Source organism: Megascapheus bottae, chromosome 2 (genome assembly GCF_031878675.1).
Source record: "Megascapheus bottae isolate mThoBot1 chromosome 2, mThoBot2.hap1, whole genome shotgun sequence".
Classification (NCBI taxonomy): domain Eukaryota; kingdom Metazoa; phylum Chordata; class Mammalia; order Rodentia; family Geomyidae; genus Megascapheus; species Megascapheus bottae.
The window spans coordinates 39,462,151-39,486,683 of NC_143510.1; the positions used below are offsets into that span (position 1 = coordinate 39,462,151).

General features: G+C 35.4%; 1 protein-coding gene across 2 annotated transcripts in view; it reads right to left on the reverse strand.

Moving 5' to 3' along the window:
* Cntn3 (contactin 3) overlaps window positions 1-24,533 on the reverse strand; it is a 259,601-nt gene that overhangs the window by 194,227 nt on the left and 40,841 nt on the right. For both annotated transcript variants that reach the window (XM_090324132.1, XM_090324126.1), the window contains exon 2: window positions 5,110-5,244. In XM_090324132.1, the coding sequence (XP_090180258.1) occupies window positions 5,110-5,164 (55 nt within the window). In that variant the 5' untranslated portion in view covers window positions 5,165-5,244. The remainder of the gene's footprint in view (window positions 1-5,109; window positions 5,245-24,533) is intronic.

Sequence of the window (24,533 nt, forward strand, 5' to 3'; positions counted from 1 at the left end):
TTTCCTCTTTTTGGTGCTTACAGGTAACTTCTTTCCTGCCTATACTGACAGCAATCTGATTCATGCTGGATTCCTCCACATAACTCACCACAATGCCTTATACACAGCCAACGTTACGTATTCAGCTCGCTGAATGGCTCTTTAGTAAGTTAACCTTGGTTACAGGGTATAGGATGCGTGGAAGAAAGAAAGGGAAAAAAGGGCAGAATGATGAAAGGCAAGGCTAGAACAATACTTGGTAGTGAGAAAAAAGAAAGAACTAACCTCCCACAGAGGAGAACAGGGAAGCTGAGGTCAAGGCAGATAATCAAGGACAGTTGCCAAAACCCCTCTCTAGTGCTGTATAATATATACATTCTTGTTACTGACAACATACTTGTATGAATTATGGCATCAAGATCAAAATCCCTCTATTTCAACAATTCGTGTTCATGTGTATGTGCACAATCATTTATTAACACTTTCCACTGCACCCTTATGTAGCAACAGAAAGTACCCAGTACACTTAGTTCCACTAATACAATTCATTCTTGGAAGGGAGTATATGCACAGGAGTATTTAAAAAAAAAACAACAACTTTTATGTGGTGGGTACTTTAAGACAGCTAATCACTTAGGCAATAGCCAATTAAATGAATGTGAATGAACATTTTATTTGCAGGCTTTAGTGGACTAATTATTGGGTACTTTACACAATAACCATTTGAAGAGCTAAACATACTTGTGGGTTTTATTTAACCTTGTGTTTTTTGAGCTCTAATTGTACTTAATACACATCACCGAGTCTCTCTCAAGTATTTCCCAGTTACCATCAAGTTTACAGAATTCTTACACGTGGACTTATCAATCATGGTCATAAGAACAAAAGACGCCTAGGCTGCTTGTATCTTTTAGTAGCTTACACACACATATTCTGATAAACTATCAAGATTCAAATAGGATAAATGTGAAGCAATTCTAGATTTAAGCCATGCAATATCAGCAATAACCTGAAATAAGTTTATCAGTAAAAATATGGAGGATGCCAAGATTTATAAGTGAAGATCAGTGACATCTCCATCTCACCACTATCAATGCTACCAACTCATATTACAAGAACACAAACACTGGCAACCAAACAAATGACAGTCATTTGAGTTTACAGCAATAGCTAACATGAAGAGAAACATCTAACACTACAAAATGAGATAGTTGCAAATCTATCTTGAGGTTAACAGCAGCCCAGTAAAAATCCTTAATCATTTTCTTCGTGATTACAAGAGCAGTGTTATTAAGAACCAATTGAAAAAATACCTCTCCATCATTTCAAGCAGAACTTAAAAAGTTTATTTGCCTCTCAAAGCATTCCTTAATCACTGTTTAGATGGAAGACTCACATGGAAAGTTGTTTACAAAAAGACAGCATAGAACAGGATGAATGCTGTGATCAAGGGTGCTTCAATATGTGCATCAGAAAGCTCAGATTATAGGTGTACAGATTGCAAGCATTAGCACTCAAGCAGCAGCACTTATGAATTTCAACTGCAGCCCAAATATGTGAATTTTATTTGGGTATTCAGTCTGTACCTAAAATTACATTATACTCATGGGTGATGGCCAATGATATAACCCTCAATTACAAAATAGAAAAATTATATATATATATATATTTGAAAATCAACTCATTAATTATATGAAGTTGAAATATCCTTATGGAAATGCATAGGCCTCAATGCCTCCTGATAAATAAAACAGGCAAATACCAAATTCAAGGTCAATACAGCTTGGTAAAAGAAGGACAATGCTAAGTTTGGGTCATAGTGAAATTACTTCTCTTTTATGCTGTGTAAATTCAGTAGGGGGCCATGGTCAACATATGCCAGGCATTTGAGATTTGCAATAGAGCAAAATCTTGATACATAAGGCCATATAATGTGAAGCTAATTGAAAGGACCTCCAGGATATTGAAACAAAAGCCATATAATGAATGATTGTTGTCCTTAATGTACTATGTTGTCTCTCATCTCCTTTGCTGTCCCTTGGTTATCTCATATTGGTATAGTATCTCACTTTGTTATCTGATATATTGAATTTATTTGTATTTGGATATTTGAAATTTGATAGGGAAGGGGGGAAACCCAAGACGGGTAGGGGGTGTGGGGGGGAGGGAAATGGGTACCAAGACATGTGAAAGGGTATCAATGTATGTGAATTAATGCACCTTCTATCTGGCAAATATCATGTAACCCTTTTACTAATTACAATAAAAAAATGCAAAAAAAAACATATGCCAGGCATCAGTCCTACTGTACCTTACCTAAAATTCCTTCCTTATTTGGCTTCTTGTCAGAATGCGCAAACTAAAAAGAAAACTCCTTTTCCGTCTCTATTTTCATCAATTCAGCAAGAAATTCACAGACCCATCAGAACCCAGTACATCTATTAGTATAACATCTGCTCCATGAAAACGAGGAACTGTCTTGTTCTGTTCACCATCAACATTGAAAAGCTAGCAAATGTTCAGCAGAGACAGAAATTTCTAGTGAATGAGGCCTTCTGACATACTTTAAGTCACCCATTTTTAAGTATATTCATAGTAGTAAAAGTTTCTGGTCTTTGCTCATTAGAAGGACTCTACCCACTGTTGGGTAGAGACCTTCACTCTTGCATGGTGCTGGGTCTTCATTTCCATACCTAGATAGATCACTTAATTTGAAAAGAAATAACTCATTTTTAAATACATAGTGTCCAAGAGCCTTATGTAATGTCATCTTCAACACTCACACCTTTTATTTACTGCCCTAGGCAATCCTCATAGTTGAATCGTTAAAAAAAAAAAGAAAAGAAAGATTCAACCTCTGATGTCTAACTCAGCTACAACCCACTCTCCCTTGGTTAATTTGCACTATTTCTGGAGGTTCAGCTGCTCAGCCCATCTCTTAACTCTGACCTTTATAATCAACGTGCAACACAGAAAGCAAAGATTCTTTAAAGAAGTAAGTCTTTCCTTTCCTGATGTATTCAACCCCACTTTTCTCTTGGCTCTTTACTACTTCTCTCCCATAATTCACCCTGGTGCAATCAAGCTGGCCTTCTCCCTGATCTTGGAAAATATGGCCTGTCCTACATTAGTAATGTAGTATACATAGGTCTCTGCTTGGAGCTCTCTTTCCTGAGACAGTCCAAGGGTCAACCCAGTTACATCTACCTCTATTCAGGGGTCAGCTTCTTCATGAAGACTAAGGTCATTAATGGCAACCCTTAAGCCAATATTCAACACCCATACACTCTCCAGCGCCTCCATCTATCACTGACTTCTAATTCAGTGTGAGTTCAGCTGCAATATTACAGATCCAAATCACATTTTAGTAGAATACACACTGTTTAATTCATGATTTTTTGCCAGTAAATACATAAATCATTTACCAAAAGTGCAGAGTCATGCTCAACACAATTTTCAGGTGGTGTTAAACTATAATTAAAATTTTTAAATCTTTGAAAACAGATCTTATTTTCCTTAGCTATATAACAGTTCTACTTTCTGAGTTGGACTTCTTTCAACCACACAAGGGCTTTCAACATTCTTTACATGAGAATTTGTGAGTGTTATGAAGGATATTGCAAAGATGGTGGAAACCCTTGGTAGAAGTCATACACACAAAAGAAAACATATGGCAGAGCTTTCTTGGGGTCCAGAAACCAGTGGGCAGAATGAGGACAAGCAAAGAAAATAAAGGTAGGCAAAGGTATTGAAAGTCCCTCATATGCACACATGCAAATATAACAATAAAGCTTGTTGAAAAGATTTAAGAAGGGGCTGAGGGTAAAAGGAAGAGAGAAAAATGAGGAGTTTAATTGGAGTACATTGCATACATGTACAAAAATATCACATCAAAACCGCCTTGCACAAAGAATATATGTAGATAAAAACATAATGAACACTGCTACTATATATTTTCTCTTTCTACTAAAAAAAGATCATTTCAGCACTGTGTAAATACAGAAGAAAATTTATTTCTTTCTTTAAACCTATAATTTCTACTTTTTTCCTCAGGACTAGCTAGATTAGTAGCAACTCAAATGAATGTTTACTCTCCTGTAACTGGAGTACCACAGTAAAATATGAAAACTGTAAAAAAAAAAAAACTTCATTTTAAAAGATGGAAGTTTACCCTATAATCCATGACTGACTGAATTTTTGTCATATTTTATCATTTAAATATTTGTAAAAAGTTTGAAATTTGCAGATCTGAGAAACCAGATCTAAAATATTATTCATCTATTTAAATAATTTGAGTTTTACCTTCATTCCACAGCAGCTTCTTTCTCTGAGGAAAAGAAAAATAGTAAACTGTATTTCTCTTAGCTTCCTTAGAAATCAGAAAGAAATTTGATCAATATAAAAAATGGTCTTTTCAGGTGAATGTTGCTTTTTAATGGTAAAAGATGACTTGTATGGTATATTTTTGAACAGTTTAGCCAATGTAAATAACAGAGATAAAAGAATGAATACAGGGGAAAATGCATACACATGGTCATGGAATGAGTGAAATGGTATAGTCTTTTAATCTAAATAATCCAACCACAAAGAAAGCCCACAATAAAATAAAAATCTATGTGTATGTGCAGTACATCATTTCATTAATAACTTCTTACCCCATTTCTAAACACACAAAAGGCAAGTACATAAACTGATTTATAATAGCAGTTACCTCTGCATGGTGTAATGATGAAACATTTCTTTCTCATTTTTTCTGACTTTGTTCTAAATTCCACATTTTCTGACACCACACACATACAAACACGCACACACACAGAATCGTTCATGCATTTCCATTCTCAATTTTTTGTCATAAGCATAATAATATTAATTAAAATCTGGCAGTGTCTCCTTAGTATCAGGTGTTAATACACTATTTATAGAAATAATATGATTTGTAAAAAAAAAACCGTGGTGGGATCCAGGAGAGTCTAGTCATCACCAGTAAAAATTAGAGTTTTCTTTTTCCTGTGGGAAAAATATTTTTCTGTGTTACTGGTGAAGCTTTATTTCATCAGTTAGCAAAAATATTTAAGTAAACAATTGGAGAATAGTTCTAACTTCAACTTAAAAAATAGAGCTTATTGTTACCTCCTAGGCAGCCAATGAATGAAAGCAGGATCAACTGTTTCCACGGCAACACCATCTTTAATTGCCACAAGCAAGAGTAACTCTTGTCCAGTCTCTGATGAATAGAATGCTTTGTCTTCAGGTAAATCCTTTAATCTGTAAAATATATATACAAAGAAGTTAGACTTTAAAAAATAGCTCCTTTAGAGAAGAGATTTTCTAACAGTATCATTCAGAGACACTCAAATCCTCAGATAAAATAAATCTCTTCTTCATACAAAGTACAGGATACTTGAACTGTAGCTTTTTAATAACATACTTTATATAACTAATGGTAGATAGAAGAAATCTTAAACAACTGGAAGGTTTCAACAGTGCTAAAATAATAATATATTAAACAATAAAAATTTTTACAAGATAATTGCAATAAAATATTAGTCTGAAATTCTTTTTTCTCATTTCCTCTGCTGATAACATTTTAGTAAAATGAAAGACTCAATAATAAGATATCTTAAAACAAAGCTCTTTGTACCTTCAAATTCTTAATAAACTATACAAATTATATACAGCATTATGGAAGTCTATCATTAACATAATCATTTTCTGTTTCAAAGGAATGGAAAGTTCCCAATTACATGAACTATCTAAACAGAACGTTCCCAATTACATATACTACCTAAAATATTTTTTCAAACCATTCATAGTGGTAATTATTCGGTCAGAATCTTACAAATGAAGCCACATTTTTTTTTGCTCTCTTGAATTGTCATAAACTTACATATATTCTTCTTGAGTAGGCAAAATTCCTTGAAAGTGTTATTTTTACTAGCCTCTTTTAACTAGTTAGGCTACAAGGTTGATGATCAAGTAAGCTAGATACACACACTTAAAATCAGATAATTTTCTTCCAGTAACACTCAGCTAGTTACACAGGAGAAAAAAAATGATTTCAAAGTCTGCTACAATAGCTAGAATGTTGCACAAATCTGATTCAATGGCTGCTATTTAACTAGACTGTTTAGTTGTCACCAGGCCCTGAATGAAATCTCAATATCCCTTAATGCACACATTCTCAACACCTGGCTACTGTCACGTAGAATATCTTATCAGATATTAAGTTGATCCCAAATTATTACAAATTCAAGAGTGAAAATATCACCATTTGTATGATGTACTTAATAGATTATATTGGTCACATTATTTTGTGTACTTTCAATCCAAAGTAGCGACATAATCAAGATAGACTGTCTGTCTACACTGACATGTTGCAGTGAAATCCCTCTGTACAATTATCTAAAGATACATTTTAACTAATAAAAAAATTCTTGAGTAGGAAGCATTAGGAAGACTTTTAGCTGGAATTCCAAGAATTAGGGATAATGACTTCTAAGCAATGAAATTCTAAACAAGTTAAAATACAAGAGAAAACTTCTAGAACTGTAGTTGGAAAGCCTGTACCATTTTCTCAGCACTCTCATTAATACACACTGCCTATCTCTTGGTTGAAACTCCCCCAAACACAAATACAGCAAGATGAATTCAAGAGTAAGTTGTTTACTTGGAGGGGGAAAAATAAAACCAGCCCAGGATTGGACAAGAGGATGACAAATGAGGTGACTGTATAATATCCATATATTCTAATATACAGACATATACATACTATATAAATTTGGAGAGTAAAAACTTTCTCTGGAAGACAATTATTTTTAATTAAGTTGCCTATTCTTAATCCCTATCAAGGTAGGACATTGATGTTATAAATAACTACTTAATAATGATCATGACTTGGCTTCACAAAATTGGCAAGTATTATCACAGAGAGAAGGCACCCATTTCAGCTCAACCCCCATCTAAAATCACAAAGTCAAAATAAATATAAAAGAATTGACTGAAGCAAGAGAAATACAAATCAAAACATCATGTGGTACTAAAGGACTATTCTATTTGCAGAAATGTTTTAAGCCAGAGGAACAAGCAGATACCTTTAGAATTATCTCTGCTAATAGACTTTTGCATTTGAGGGCTAAAGTTTAACGTATTCACAACACGTTTTCTATGGCAGTCTTTAAATAGCCCCCAAATTTAGTACATATTGACAACCATAATTCTTAATGTCAGCTGAACTAAAAAAATGCTAGACCTTGGACTCAAAACAAAAATGCTCAAAATAGTTGTTCTTGGTTATGCTAAAAGACGGAAGAGGGCATTTGTGGCTTTTGTCATATGCTTTACAAAATCATTATAAAGATTATGGATCATGAAAAATTGATATGTATCATTTTAAATATACACAGACAACTTAGAGTGTTGTGGCAGATGCTCTGAGTTCCATCTCTATTATAAAGTTTGGGGTTTACAATGATTTTTCTTCACTTTAAAATTAGAGCAATACTTTTTTATTGTATTGTATTGTTGGGGTGATTTAGGCTTTTGTGCTTTCTACTCCGGAAATCTACCACCTGAATCTCACTTCTGGCCTTATTTTTCACTGTTTCTTTTGTTTTGGGCTTTAACTCAGGGCCTGAGCATTGTCGTTGCACTTTCTCAAAGTCAGAGCTCTACCCCTTGAGCCACAGCACCACTTCTGGCTTTTTTTCTATGTATGTGATACCGAGGAATCGAACCTGGGTCTTTGTGCATGCTAGGCAAGCACTTTATCCCTAGGCCAAACTCCCAGCCTCACTGGTTATTTTTAAGAATGGGTTACCCTTCCAGCCCAGGTGCACATCTGAACCTGATCTACCAATTGGAGGTTTCCAGTAGTTTCTGGGATCATAGGCACTTGCTACATTTGCCCGCTTCACTGGGAGATGGAACCTCACAGACTTCTGTCTAGGTTGACCTGAAACTGCAGTTTTCCCATCTCACATTTCCATACAGCTTGGGATGTAAGATATATGCCACTGCACCCAGCTATCGACTGAGTAAAAGTCTTGTGATATTTTTTGTCCATGCTATCCTTAAACCAAGATCCTTTCCTTCTCAGCCTCCCAAACAGCTAGGATCATAGGCATGAGCTAGGTGGTTCACATGCCCATCATATGACCAGCTCCCTATCAATTTTGTTTGTTATGCTCACTTGACTCACTACGTGTCTCATAAACACCACGTCCCTCCCATATCTGATATTCCAGACCCAAATTCCATGTATTGTTTTGCTCATTTTATATCAAATTCTCACCAATAAAATTATATAAATACCTTAAGCAGGCTCAAGACTCAGTATAGTAAAATCATAAGTTATAAATGAGCCAAATGTTTGGTGTGTATGTGCTGTATGATGAATGCTTTTGAAACATATTTAGCTCACCATCTAGTAAATAATGATAAGCCATGGGAGTCAACTCACTAATGGCTTTACTGGGTTGAAGAGGCAATGCATCCTGCCAGATTGGAAATTAAGCATCCTGTAACCACTTAGCTTTCATTCATAATCATAATCATGCCTTCATTCATTGACAATCTGCACATCTTCCAGAAATGTGGTCTACCCACTCTGCATACTAACTCTGCTTGCCTAGTACAAGTGGCTGGCTTGGTAGGGAGTACAAATACATAAACTACAGGCTCTAATTCCAAGTTCCCTTCATTCTCCTCCCTGCAGTTCACATGTGCTCAGCAACGAAGGGGGAAAACATAAGGTACCTAATTTGAAGTTACCTTTGGCATGGACAGTTCTGGCTTTAAATAGTATCTGACATTAAATAGTATCGTCAACAGAGAAGACAAACAGCTAGCACTAACCTCCTACTCCTGCAGAGTAGGAGGTTTCTTTTCTCTGACACTTCTCTACAGAAGGTGGCTTCTCTCCCCAAATGGGCCCAGTCTGCAAAGAACTGATAGAATCACTATGCATTTCCTTTCATACAACCACATTCCTTGTCACCATCAACCAAATACAATAAACTCTGTTGCTTCCTGAGAGCAAATGCCTGCAGCAAATTTTTTATTTACATAATTTTACTATACTGAAAGTGATACTTGGTTTATATGAACATATTGCATGCACATGTTCGTATGTATAAATATATGTATGTGTGTGCACATTTAGGTATTTATTTGCTTCTATTTCATGCCTAAGTTAATAAATGTGTGTGTTAAATGTATAATTGTCCATTGTTAGTACATAAAATGATACCAAATTGAAATAAATTTAAGTTGTGAAAATTTTTGAAAAGCAAATTCTGTTAAGAAAAACAAATATTCCTTAGAAAACTACTGTTGAAAGACTTCAGAAGGAAGTGAAATTATTTGTTTCTCCCTTGTTGAAGAATATCTGACATCCTATCAATGTTTGCTTTTGGTCTTTTAGAGATCCATGTGAGTGAACAGTACTGGGGAAAATCTGAAGTCATGTGGTGTGTTCATCAGACAAGATGGGTCAGCTACACAAAACCAGAACCTGGGTTGGTTAGTATTGATTCTAGAGCCATTTTCTCCATTTCTTCAACTCACAGATCTTCTCTCAGGACCAATGTCACCAATGCCATTTTATGAGAGAGAGAGAGAGAGAGAGAGAGAGAGAGAGAGAGAGAGAGAGAGAGAGAGAGAGAGAGAGAGAGAGAGAGAGAGAGACAAAGCAAGAGAGAGAGAAAATCACAGATCTGTTTTTCAATCAGTTATTCCAGTAAGTACATCCAAGTGCAAGCTAAAGGGGGAAGACACAGCCACCAAATCATGCTCATCACACTCATCTATGACCTGCTTCAAAATATTAGACAGAATATCAACACTTATGCTGTCTACTTGACAGAGGGTTTGCTTCAGCTCTGTTCATTTGCTTCAAGCGTCAATGTAGCTTGGCATTCTCCAGCACACTGCTTTTCAAGCTCTCCCCACTATGGTGACTACTTCAGTTAGACATGCAATCATGACCCTTAAAGCATGCTGCAGACCATGACTTCCAGTTTAGAGCGAGTTCAATTTTGAATGAATTTTCAAGGTTTTCAGGGTAAATCTTTATCCTTGTAAGAGAAAGGACACAGAAGTTTGTCCATGGTAGACAAATCAGAGACAATCTTCTGCGCATGTTCTTCAATATCATCTTTCCCTCAAAAAGAATCTACAACAAGCACATATACTTCTAGGTCCTAACACTATTAATTGAAGAAAATCTAAACTAAACTACATAATATTTTCTGTACTTTGAAGGTTTCCCACTCAACATAAAGCAAAATGAACAGACAGTCTTATCGATGGAAATGCTGTCTGGATTTTTCTTCTCTTGTCAAATGAGGAACTCTTACAGATCTCATTATACAATGTGAAGAATATACATTTTCCTGAACTATGTAACAATATTCCTTCCTACCATATACTTAGAATTTAAAAATAGCTTAATATCATAATATGATAGAAATACAGAGACAATTTTCATAATACCAGGAAGGAAGCTACATCGTAATATAATAATCACTGATTTTTATGGAGTGCTTATGTGCCAGGCATTGTTGTAAGTACTTTCCATATCTTAACCCACTTAGTACTCACAACAATCCACAGTGCTCATTTGATTAGTTCCTTCATTTTTCACACAAGAAAACATAGACAATTAACAAATTCACCTAAAAGAGACAATGGTAGATATTTTGGGCTGTTAATAACTTTCTCCTTAATAGACAAGCCAATGGAACTCAAGCCCAAGATCATTGGAGAAGGAGTCATAAAGCAGTATGTGATATTTTAAATATAGAAGTATCTGAATTAATATAACTGGCCATAGAAATGAGCTCTGCAAGACAATGCATTAAATTTCAGTTGTGCAAATGAGGAAAGAACTGAACTATGTATGCAAACAACGTAACTGCTTGATTAAGTAAGTGCACTACATTAACGCACAAATCTCCATACTGGATATGAATTTCAACACATGTAACAACCCTACTGAGAATTAAATCAAAATTTCTCAACTATATAAAATGTACTAGCATATGTCCCATGAGTCCTGCCATTTTGTAAAGAGGCAAAAACTACATACTCATGTAAATTTTTATATGCATAAACAAGTGTTGGAATAATATAAAATTGTTGGTAAAGGAACTGTCTCTCTGCAGATTTGTGTGTTTAGGAACAGAGAATAGATAAATAAAATATACTTCAGTATACATTCTTTTTGAATGTAAATCTTAGTATACTATACATGTGTACATATGTATACATATATATATATGAATTATTCAAAACATTAATGAACTTCTTAATAATACAGATGGAAAGAGATGTAGCAAAACCTTAAATAAAGTATGCATCTGAACATGGGTGTCTAATTCATTCCAAAGAATCATTACACATGGGCTGTTTATAAAAAAGAAAAAGAAAAATACCTTTTCAGCTTAACTCTGTTTTCTGAACTTGTTTTATCACAGTGAGTGGCGTGATTTTGACACTTTATGAAGACGCTAATCATGACTATGAATAGTTTTCTGCTTAGAATTCACACCTATTAGGGGCTGTTTCTAGGTGTATAAAACAATCACACTATCAACACAGAAGTGTAAATCTAAATTGGGGCAAACTGTGATAGCAGCTTGCATTGATACCCACAGTAACTCTCAGATAAAGTAAAAGACAGAGGATACTGTGACCCTGAACCCCACTCACGACTCATCAGCCTTTATCAGCTGCCTAACCAAAAATGAGAGGTTCTGATAGAACTCACAGAGCATCCAAAAGAGAAAGAAAATGCAACTGCTTTCTATATGGAAGTATTCTACCAAACTCCCGGCCCCCAAAAGTACTCCATTTTCATCCATTTTATTTATTTATATATTTTTAAAAAGTCTTCATTTATCCAAGAACGAGCTTGGATATAAGAACTAAAATTTGCTTACACATGGGTATATGACTAATCCCAGCATGAGATGTTACTGGGGGATTGTTAATTTCAGGCCAGCCTGAATTAACAGTGAGATCCTGTCTCCAGAAAACAACCAAAATATTTCAATAAAAGTTCAGAGGGCTCCATGATTGTGCCTGATTAGAAATTTTCCCAACCATAAGGGTCTCATGTACCCTGTGTATATGAGGTAACACAGGCCATGAAGACTCCCTTCTGCTGTTCTACCTTGTGAAAGGACATTAACTTTTTTCTAGGTTTTCCATGTGCAAAGTGTATGTACTGTTTCTTCATGTGTTTAAAAGCCATTTTTATTTTGTATTATGAGAGGACTCACTTTACAGCTCACGAGACCATTTATTAATTGGATTGCCAGGTTTTTTGAGAGTTTATCTCTATATTCTTCATATTAGGCCATTATTCAATGTGTACCTGGCCAAAACATTTTCCCATTCTGTCTTTTTAGAATGTAGAAGGGATAACAATGATGATATATTGTACTCACCAGTTACTTTGTTAAATGGCAATATCTGTACAACAATAGAAAGATATATATATTTTCTAATGAGTAGCATGTAGCTATGGCAGGAAACATGTGGACTTACAGCATAGCTATGGGAAGAGCTGAGGATAAGACATTCAATTCACCTAACGATCATCTATGTGGGTTCATTATACCACAGGCCAGCATCGACCTTCAGGCAGAAAAGCAAAATGCAGAGTGGAAGACAGAGACCAAATGTAAACACAGTTCTGTTTCTTCATAATCAAGAACTTAGCCTGCACGAATGTATCTATGACATATGATACTGAGACCAGACTTCAGGATTTCCAAATTGTTCAATCTTCCTCCTTCTTTGGACCCTCCTTCAGTGTGCCACATTTTTGTGGATATTTTAGCACAGAGTTTGCAAGAACCTGAATGTGTTTCATACAGTGGGTCTTCACATTTCAAAATAACAAAAACAAGTGGACATTCTCAGAAATATGTATTATATATGGAATGGAAAGATGATATAATGAATCCAGCAGACATCATTGTATATTTTGAAACCTGTATTTATTATTTATTTGTTTATTAGTTTATTCTTGCCAGCAGGGCTCTTGAATTCAGAGCTCAAGCATGCTTGGCTTTCTTGCTGCTTTCAGGTGACCTACCACATGATCCAGGCCAATTTTTTGCTGGCCATTTTAGAGATGGAGTCTTATGGATTTTCTGTTCAGGTTTTCTTTGACACATAGTGTTCTTTCAGATCTCAGTCTCCTGAGTAATGAGGATTAGTGTTAGAGCCATCAGCATCTGGCTTGAATTGGGAGCCTCAAGTTTGCTCAGTTGATGTTCTATTTACCACTTGAGCTATGCTTCCAGAAATACCTTTTTAAATAACAGTAATGCTTATTAAAATATGACTGCAGACAAAATATGGTCTATGATCCATGAATTTGATGCCTCCATTTATCCCTTCTTCAGGAGGAGAAACAAAAAAGGACAATAACCAACGTTGCATTAGGATGCTTTCTTAAATCAAGATGAGTTTGTCTATACTCACTTTCCTCGTCATTTCTACCCAAATGTTCACAATGACACTCAGCACACTGTAGACACACAAACAATGTGTACTGAATTAATAAATATCAGATTTGGAGTAGCACTTTCCATACTTGGCTCTGTATTAGACCATCTTGGGGAGCTACACAGAAAAATTCAGATCCGTAGTCCTACTGAATCATAGCTTCCAGGCACCAGGCCCAGAATTTGTTTTTAACAACAACAAAAAGTCCAAAACTTCCAAAAGTAATTCCGCTGCAAAATTATCAACAGAGAAAAGAGACAGGGGATACAGATATGGCGAGCTTCCCAACTCCAATTCTAGGTGGGAGGAAATAGACAAAAAAGATAATCTTCATTTCAATGCCATGTTTCCATGTTTATCTTGAGTCACAGCTACTTCTGTGACTTCTGACCCCAGGGAAGGCTGCAGCAGGGCAGAAACAAAGTTCAAGTGGTTCCTCTATTGTGCTTGCTTCCAAAACACACACTGGTTTTTAAGAAAGCCATTAGGAAATGTCAACCAAGATTCTAGGCACAAAAATCATGCTAACAGAGAATGAAGAATTTCCTTCAAAACTAAGCAGATACTTTCCAAGGTCTGCAAGTCCACAACAGTGTGTCAAATCTTGGGGAGAAAAATAACTAAAATTCATCTACAATAAATTTCTCATATTAAACTAGGAGGGGTGCATTCCTATTGAAAGTGCTTTGTACAGATATAAAAATTAAGAATAAATACTTGGGCAAGTACTTGCTTAATTTGGTTATAGAAGTTAAAGTTTTATTGCAAACAATGAAAGTCGTGAATGGTGAACATGATCTAAATTTCTCTCTCCAGATAGTCTCCTGAGCCCAATTATTTGCAAGATCAGAAATTTAAATTTCACACAGCAAACGTAGTGCTTTGAGATATATTGGTTCAGAAACAAAAAGAAAAGATGGATTGATATTTACCATCTCTTCTTGCTTCATGACCACTTTGGAGATTCTCTATTCTATGAGATCACCTCTACTCAAAAAGAATATGTTTATAATCATTGAGGCATTTCTGAAAACATATACCAGGATATATGGACATCCATGTCCATGGTAACTGGTACTTTTCTTTCTCTCAAGCAAGACTGAAGAAAAAAAAATCAAATCCAATACTGCTGTTTCTACAGGAACTGAGAACCAAGATCTAAGAAATTATTGAAGATGTGCAGCCACAACTCAAGATTGTCTTCATGACATTCTAGGCTAATATTTAGCCCAAGTGCAATGATATAGCAATGCCAATGATGACAAGCTGTTGTTCATTCTGACTGGGCATAATCGAAGTCTCCACCAATATTTTGAGTATCATTCAAATATTTGAGTCACAGTTGATTTTCACCCTGTAATGAGATGTATAAATGCATTTTTCCTTCATTATTAAAAAAATCCTTGCATTAACTTCAGTAGGTAGGAAGTATAGAGTATCTACGTGCTCCTTCATCCATACAACCTCTCCATAATGTTGTATGTTTGAATCCACATGCTGCTGTTTATGTGCAGTACTGGTTATTATCATTTCTTACTCTATTCACTGTGGAGCTTTCTGACTATATTTGGCTCTTTTAAGATTTTAAGGAGCAATGGGGAGAGAGAGGGAGAAAGAGAGGGAAAGAGAGAGACTTTGTGTAAAGAACAGGAGAAGTGCTCTAAAAACAACATATGCTGAAGGGGATGTGGCCAGGAGGGATCACTACTACACTGTTGGTAGGAGTGTAAACTTGTTCAACCACTATGGAAAGCAGTATGGCAGTGCCTCAAAAGACTAAACATAGAGCTCCCCTATGACCCAGCAATTCCACTACTTGGCATTTACCCAACCATCCAGAAACAAGGACATACTAAATCTACTAGCACAATGATGTTCATTGCAACACTATTTACCATAGCAAAGATATGGAACCAACCCAGATGTCCCTCAGTTGATGAGTGGATCAACAAGATGTGGTATTTATACACAATGGAATTCTATGCTCCTGTCAGAAAGAATGACATCACCCCATTTGTAAGGAAATGGAAAGACTTGGAAAAAAATCATATTAAGTGAAGTAAGCCAGACTCAAAGGAACATAGGTTCAATGGTTTCCCTCATTTGTCCTAATCAGTAGAAACCTTGGGATCCCCTAGCAGAGATTTGCAATAGAGCAAAACCTAGATACATAAGGCCATATAGTGTGACACTAAATGAAAGGACCTCCAGGATATAGAAACAAAAGCCATATAATGAGTGATTGTTGTCCTTAATATACTGTTATCTTTCATCAATTTTGCTGTCCCTTGGTTAATTCATATTCTTACATTATTTCACCTTGTTTTCTGATATATTGTATATATGCATATTTCGTTATTTGAAATTGGACAGGGAAGGGGGAAAACAAAATGAGGGGTGGGGGTGGGAGGAGGGAAATGGGACCAAGACATGAGAAAGGGAATCAAAGTATGTGAAGTAATGCGCTTTCTATCTGGTGAATATAATGTAACCCTTCTATTAATTATAATAAAAATATATGGAAAAAATGTGGATTTGCAATGAAAAGCTCACTGGTAGAAATCTAAACACATTGAACTTGCTCAGAAAGTAGGCTCCACTTGCTAGGCGATGCTGACAGAATGACCTGGCAGAAAGCCTTCCAGATCCATAACACATAAAATCCAGACCCACACGACCTGTCATGCAGCAAATTCTATTACGGAAGCTGGACTTTGACAAGGTTACCACTCCAGGGAACAATGTTTCTAAGAAGTAGGAAAGTGCATAGTTAGCAAAACACAGTCCTCTTCCAGGCTGGCATCCATCCATAATGGAGGGTGTGTGCACCTCAAACAGAAAGCTGGCTCAGGGAACACTTATTTCCCCTCTCTTGTCCACTTGGGTGTATACATTTTTCTAAGATTTTCTTGCATAGATGCTCCCTCACCTGACTTTCCATAGAAGAAATAAAGAACCATGACCAACAATGAAGAGTTACAGATTTTCAAATTTGGAGAATAACCTTTGAATGACTGCTTATCTGTTGATATTTCTATCATCTCACTATAGGAGTTCATATGAACAATGACTTTCTTACACATGACAAATAGACCAACATGGATATTTAACACAAATATACTACACTGTGATTTTCTTGGTATATGTCCTATTTCTCCAAGGACTTGATAAATACCTTAACACTAAGAATCAGAGTTTGCTAACTATGTATTCTTTTACCAGGATTCTACAAGGTGCTTTATGTGGATAACAATTAACTCACTGTTCCTAGACTAATTGTCAGAGGAGGAATTTCAATTTGAGATACTGAGCAATTTTCACATAGCTAATTACATGCTACACTGACAGAGGAACCCCCAAAACTATGCCTCCCTACTTCCCAATACAGTTCTACTTGTCAGACTTTCTCCTGCTTCTCTCTATCCAAACTGCATAATTTATCATCAAAGTAAGCAGAGGTTACATGAGAATGCCAGGGATTCCCATTCCATCAACTCAAAATGAAGAAACCATTCTTGGTTTTTGTTTTTGTTTTTGTTTTTACATAGTTCTATATCCAGCGGTAGTATATTTCATCTACCTGTTTGCAACCATAAGTTAAGACTGTTACATTTTCTTCTTCCATCTAAATATTTAAGTTTTAAGTATTAGTGCAATGATTTAGAGTAAAACTCCACCATTTCTGAGTATGGTAACTATGCCTATAATATTTGAGGTAGGGGTAGACGGGGCTGCAGAGTGAGCTCGAGGCCAGATTTGGCTCAAGAACTTACTCCAAAAAAACAGCAACAAAAAGTCCATTGTGTGAAATGAGAAAATAAAAAAATAGAAATGTTACAAAAAAATCTCACAAGCTAAGTAAAAGTATTAGCAATACCCAAAACATCAGAAATGCCAAGTGGTTGGTAAGATCCTGAAACAAACAAACAAGCCAAGTTACTACTTGGTTCCAAGGACTATCTGAGCTTTGAAAATTTAGCCTTAAAGCCAGGTACAGTGGCTCACACCTGTAATCCTAGCTACTTAGGAGGCTCAGATCTAAGGATAGTGGTTCAAAGCCAGCCCAGGAACTAAAGTCCATGAGACTTATCTCCAATGAACCATTAGAAAACCGGAAGTGGGGCTATGGCTCAAGGGGTAGGTCTGTAACCTTGATCTGAAGAGCTCAGGGACAATGTCCAGGCCCAGAGGTAGGGCAGTAGCTTTGAGCTGAAGGGATCAGTGACAATGCCCAGACCCAGAGTCCAAGCCCCAGGACTGTTGGAAGGAAGGAAGGAAGGAAGGAAGGAAGGAAGGAAGGAAGGAAGGAAGGAAGGATTCTTTGTACAATTCTGACATATTTGAGAATCATGGAGAGTGATATCATGAACTATTCAGATTCAGATGAAATAGACTAAAGTATTATTAGGTAATAAACACTTAATCTAATAGTGATTAGGCAACCACAATGTCAGTGTAAATATGCCAACAATATTCTTTAAATAGTGTTAAGTTTCTACAACTTTTTTTTTCTTTCTGGATTTTTACATTTCCAATGTAAAGGATCAACTTATAATGTTACATTTTCTTTATACATAGAAGTTACTAAAGAAACGAATTTTTACTGTTCCTCAATTAAAGAAGATGGTCATCCAAATTTACCTAGTTTTTTTTTAATGCATAGTATAAATGTCTAAGTATTCAGCAAGCAGAAAAGATAGGGAAAACATGTGAATATGGGCCAAAATAACTCTAAAGAGAATATATAGGCATTTTAAAACACAATGTGGCAAGAAAAATGAAGTTTAAAACTAGCACACAATTTACTTCTTGGGAAAACTAATCTTTGATAATAGATGTCCAAAGAACATTGCAAAAGTGTTCTAGTCAAGCTAGTGGTTTGGGTTTTCATGCTCCAGGCAAAGTGGTGGCATTAATATAAGGGTCACTGTTTTCACAAAAGAACATGTTAAAATAGTTTGAGAATGTACTCACAGATCTGGAGGAAGATTAAACTATGCATTCATAGGCTATATGAATAAATCAGAATAAACTATTTTCAAGATAAAATGATCAAAACTGGTTTGGCAGAATAGCACATAAAGTACAACACATTAGTAACTGGAGATATTCTCAATGAATATATTTATATTTTACATAGATATTAATTTGTACCCAATCACTACTACTTCCTGCCCCCTAAAAAACCTCAAGCAACACTTCACTAAAGAAACATAAAAACATACGCAACAAATAGCCAACCACATAAATGGACTATGGTTTATTTAACCTTTTTTTTTTTAAGTTGGTCATGGGGATTGAATTCTGGGCCTGGGTGTTGACCCTCAGCTCAAAGCTAGCAATCTATCCCTTGAGCTACAGCACGACTTCTGGTTTCCTTGTGGTTAACTGGAGATAAGAGTCAAAGAATTTTGTGTCCAAGCCAGCTTCGAACCTCAATTCTCACTTATCTGCCTTCTGAGTAGCGGGGATTACAGGCTTAATTATTTTATACCTATATTTTGTCAATTCTTAAGAGATCACAAAAATGTCAAAAATCATGCAAAAACAAAAGCTACAAGACATGGAAAATAGAAGATACAAAGGAGAGAAGAGCAGTCATTTGGTAAATCTCTAACCAAATATATTAGGAGAGTTCCCCAATTTAAGAAATATCCATAGATAAAGACTGTTAAGAGAAACAAACAACAAATGAGTTCTCCAGTGGTTTTTAATGATCTTTGATGGAGTGGTTCAAAGTAAGGCTTTCAATTCACAAGGAAAGAATTCAAAGTCATTGTGAAAAATTAATCAGAAATTCAAGGATCAGAAAGAACACAAACAGTTTCTTTATTCATCACAGACCATGAGGTAGAAGATAAATTGGGAAATCTGACATGAGAGAGCAGACTTGAAAGAGAAAAGAGATTATTAGACGTTCTTCTCGATAAATAGGAAATCACAACTGTGATATAATACTGTACAGTGAACTGCTCAAGAATAGAACATGACTGCCTTTAAAAATTTTTCAAGTTGAAAAGATGCTTTGTCCATTTTTAGGTCATATCGTTAAACCATTCATTCTACTGTAAGAATGATTAGCTTCTCAGGGTCTTCATGCATGCTAGGCAAGGATTCTACCAGTAGGCCAAACTCCCGGCCCTTGTTTTAAATTTTCTAAATAAAGGAATGAGAGTGTATCTCAGAATTGTTTGCCCAACTCTATGTGATGAGTTTAATCCTCAAGACAAGTATAGATATATATATACACACCTTAAAATTTCAAAACAGCAAGCTTCTTAATAGTGTCTCTACTTTGCAATGAGACACAAATTTAGACTCAACCATATAAAAACATTTTTACTGAGATTTTGAGGCATTTTCTGGTAGTACTAGGTGTTAAACTCAGAGTCTTGTATTTTGCCAGTCTCCCTTTTTTTTAATGTGCTATTATTGAGATAGATTTACAATTTACATTTAAGATGGCTGTTGTACTCCTACTCAAGCTGAGGATGAAGTCTCACGTCACTGTAGTGAGTCACAGCTAGTCCTCTCCCAAGACACCATCCACAGCCCGGATAACAAGTGTGTACCACTGCTCATAGCCAATGCATGAGATTCTCACCAACCACACTGGCCTCATCTGTGATGCTATCTCATCTCCCAAGTAGCTAGACTTACAGACTTGTGCCTCTGTGCTCAGCTCCTAAGGTCTTTCAATAAACCTGCATGGTAGGGATCAACTAGTCTGCAGGCCACAGAAGGCTCATGTGATGACGTGGTCTGGCCTTGCCAAGAAGCCAGAGGAAGAACATAAAATTCACTAACTCCAGAAGCTTTTTGCCATAACATTACAAACTTCCAATGGCAGCTAGCTCCACATACCAAATGACTCTTGAAGAGAAAAGGTCTCCCAATTCTATAAAGTATATCTTTCAAAAATCTTCCTACCTCAATATTTTAATAACCCTCAACCCACTTGGAATCATTTATACAAGGTTCAGGCATGCACCCACATGTCTGAAGTGTTTGTAAATCTTCACCTGTATATATACATATATATATATGTATATATATATATATCTTTCCCTATAATTAACTTATTTATATAGGCACAGTGCAATTAGCTGCATAATTCTAAGGTCTAAATTTACCAAGGACACAGAAAAGATGATTTATTTAAATTGCACTTCAAGAATATATTCTTGATTTTTCTATCTTCTGATAAAGCATACAGAAGAATTCATCTTCAGAGGATGAAGTATAGCCCAGTTCGTAGAGCACTAGCCAGTGAGCAAAAGGAATAGGTACCTAGTTCAACTCTCAGTCTAAGAACAAAAATTAATACATCTTTAAATATGACTTTCTTAAATACAACTCATGTGTGGGGGTGGGGGTGAGTATGATCAAAGTATAATATATGCATGTATGAAAATATCATTATGAAATCCAATATCTCATGCAATTAATGCATGCTAATAATGCTAAGTAGTAAAAAGTGTACCCAGGTATTTAGTGGCACAAGGGAAATCATGTCAATGTTTTTTTTTGTTTTATGATTTACTATTGAAAAAGCAGGAAACTGAAAACCAAGGAGCCATTTATGTCACAATAGTCAATGTCTTGACTAATCCCCATCATCAACTGTGCTTTGTGTATCATCTTCAAAGGCAAAACTGAGACCTCATCTTTTTAACTATTCAACGGTATCTCTTCTCAAATTTCTCTTGATGTGGAGAAATACTGACATTGGAAGAAGTCATTCAACAAATACCTATATTCACCACATGTGAAATAATTTCAAATTTCCTATCCATCTCTTCTTTTCACTATATTTATTAAAATGTTTCATTACTAGGCTGATTTTTGTAAAAAATAGATCTTAATTTCATGACTTCCTGTCTCTGATTTATATGTTTTCTTAATCTACGTACATTCCTCTCTACTTCTTCCAGACAAATAAGGCAACAGAACAGGTATTCTTCTATTATTTTTTCCAGTACTTTCATTGGCTTTATTAAAATATAAGTATATTCACGCAGACATAGACATTCAAAGAGTTCCTTAGTGATTTGTAATAGATATTGTTTGTTCTTCAATTTGCAAGTCTTATGCAATAAAACTAGGTGAAAGTATTTCCATGACAATAGGAGGAAATCTAGCACTCATTTTAATAGTTATATAATGTAGAATGAGCACATGTATCATAAGTTCAACTCATTCCAGTATTTCAAGTTCTCATGCAATATTCACATGTACACATGAACACTAATGATTGCATTTATACATGATAGGCTCTCAACATGGAAATGTATGTAATATATAACTTTTAATTCTGTAACAACACATTTTAAATGGTGAAAGTAATGATATTGTATCTAGCACTCAAATGCCATTAAATATTCCCTGTTTCTATTACTACCATGAAGTTGAATATCTACACACCAACTAGCCTAGCTCTCTCTTTTTATTGTTCTCTGAATCATCCCTGAATAACAGGCTTCTGTGCTAGCCATCGATTGAACTGCTTTTTCATAAATATAAGTGACAAGTATCAATTATTCTTGTTGGTTACGCAACTTGAACTCTGGGCCTGGGCACTGGAGATACGAGTCTCACAGACTTTAGTGCCTGAGCTAGCTTTGAACAGAGAACCTCATATTTCAGTTTCCTGAGTAGCTAGGATTAGCTACTCAGGTATGAGCCACCTAACTGCACAGGTTTTCCTTCACATATTTCTATTGATTCTCCAGGCTAAACTTCTCAAAAATCTTATAAAGTTTCACTTTCTTAGGGGATATCTTGTTTTTGTTACCATAAAATTAATCATGTAGCCTGCTAAATGTCATTTGGAGATTTCTTTTACTTTCTTCATATTTAAATCTTCAACTTGGGGAATTTATTTTCATATATTTAAATCCTTAATCCATGGTGAATTTATTTTCATACAGATTGTAAAGTGAGTGTCCCAACACTATCACACCAGATTCACAGGTATTAGTACCAATTATTAAATCACCATCTACCCATCTGCAACTAAAAACGCCTATGTTATTGTCTCACAATCCATTTCTAGATTCTATATCTATGTTCTATAGTCTGATTCACCAATCTAATTTTCCATTCTTATGACAATCATATAGATTTGAGTATAATACCTATTTGGAAATAGAGATTACCACAGGGTTTTTTTGTGTGTGTTTTAAGTTGATAAATATTTCATTGTACAACACTGGAACTACCAATGTATGCCCATCTGGTCTTGAACTTATAATTTTCCTGCTTCTATGACTAAGTACTAGAGTTATAAGAATACATCACTAAGTCTTTTCTATTTCTTTCATTTTTTTGAATAGTTTTTTTCATCTGAACATTTATTTCCACTTTTTCTACACGTTAAATACAGAATGACAATTGAACTTCAACAAATTATCACACAGTTTTGCCAAACTAATTTGTTGACTGTGATGATACATTTCCTGGAATAAATCTTCCTTGGTCAGAGTTATTATCCATTTATTTCATTTCTAAATGCCATTTGAGATAGTTTTTACATACACTTTTCCTAAGACCACAAATATATCTGTCAGTTCTGCTGTCTACACAGTATCACAACATGACATTAAAATGATGAAGACTTTAGAACATACATTGCTAAAATTTTTATTTTTCTAGGGTAGTAACTTGGCATGAATGCCATCACACATTTCGTAGCATTATCTTAGGATATGATAGAATGTATTCTCAAAGAACCTATCTAATATAGATATTATTTTGGCCCATTATACCAACACCATCATGTTAACCAAAGCAAATGTGCAAGCCATGGTACATATATGCACCAAAGGCCTGATATGTCTGTATTAAAATACAGAGGAAAAAAATTCCTTCCAAGATTTATTCAGCGGTCTGCCACTGAATGGGTCCAGTTATCTATAGCATGCCAGACCATTTCCATCAAAGTAAAGGACCAATTACTCTCAAGAATAAGCCTGGCTTTTCTTATTATTTCTCCAACTTGCTTAGCAGGTGACAATAGTTTGCCAGTACTAAATGGGCCCAAAGCTGGCTTAAGTGTTGAGAGCAATTATGGTGACAATAGCAGTGAACCTTCACATACAACCTGACAGTTGCTGTGATGTTACAGTTATTAGTGTTAAATACAGTGTAGAATTTGTGGAAAATATCAACAAGAGGGTCGAAGTGTACACCCTCAATGTCCTTGAGCAAGGACCATGCCCCGAACAATGAAGAACTATGTCATTTGAGCTCTAGCTACTCAAGAGCTCCTAAGCTCTGGTAAACAACAAAATAAGCTTGGATATTATATGACCATCCTAAGGAACTAATATCATCAAAATGAAAATTAAAGTTACTGTAGTGTGCATGAAATTTGGTCTGATCTGCATTCTGTTTCGGTGATGATAGTGCATGTGGATTTTGTGTTTACTGACAATTAATACAACTTTAGAGAAAGAGCTGTAAGAACACTTTTCTCATTTTAAACCATTTGCTCATTTTATTTTTGTATTGTTAAGATTTCTTTTGTATTCTGGATAAAATTCCTTAATTGGGTACAGATTCTCAATTTTGATCAGGTCTAATTTATCTACATTTCCTTTTATGTTTCCTTCCATATATTTACACATTGGGCTGTCGTAGTTCTATCTGTGAGCCTTTTTTCAAAAATAAAAATTGGCAGGTAGTGTAAGTAAGCAGTAAAACAGAAATGTTCACATATTCCAACAATTAACTGACACACTGAATGGAAAGGATCAACTTCTAGAACACAAAAATCAACAGTTAGTAACTAGCAGCCGGCACGGTGTCCCTAACAGAATATGTGGATTTAGGAACCAATGGGTAGAAGACTCACTGACATGTGTCTTAGTAAACCACATGGAAATTTCTTTTCTTTTTCCATCTGCTAAAAACTAGTACAAATCCAAGGATCCTTATCGCTAGAGAAGGAACCTTTCTACCACAAAACACGCTGGAGATCCCTTAAGCTTTGTGTTCTTTTGGACCTGTCACTTCAGGCTTCTCATACCAGATCA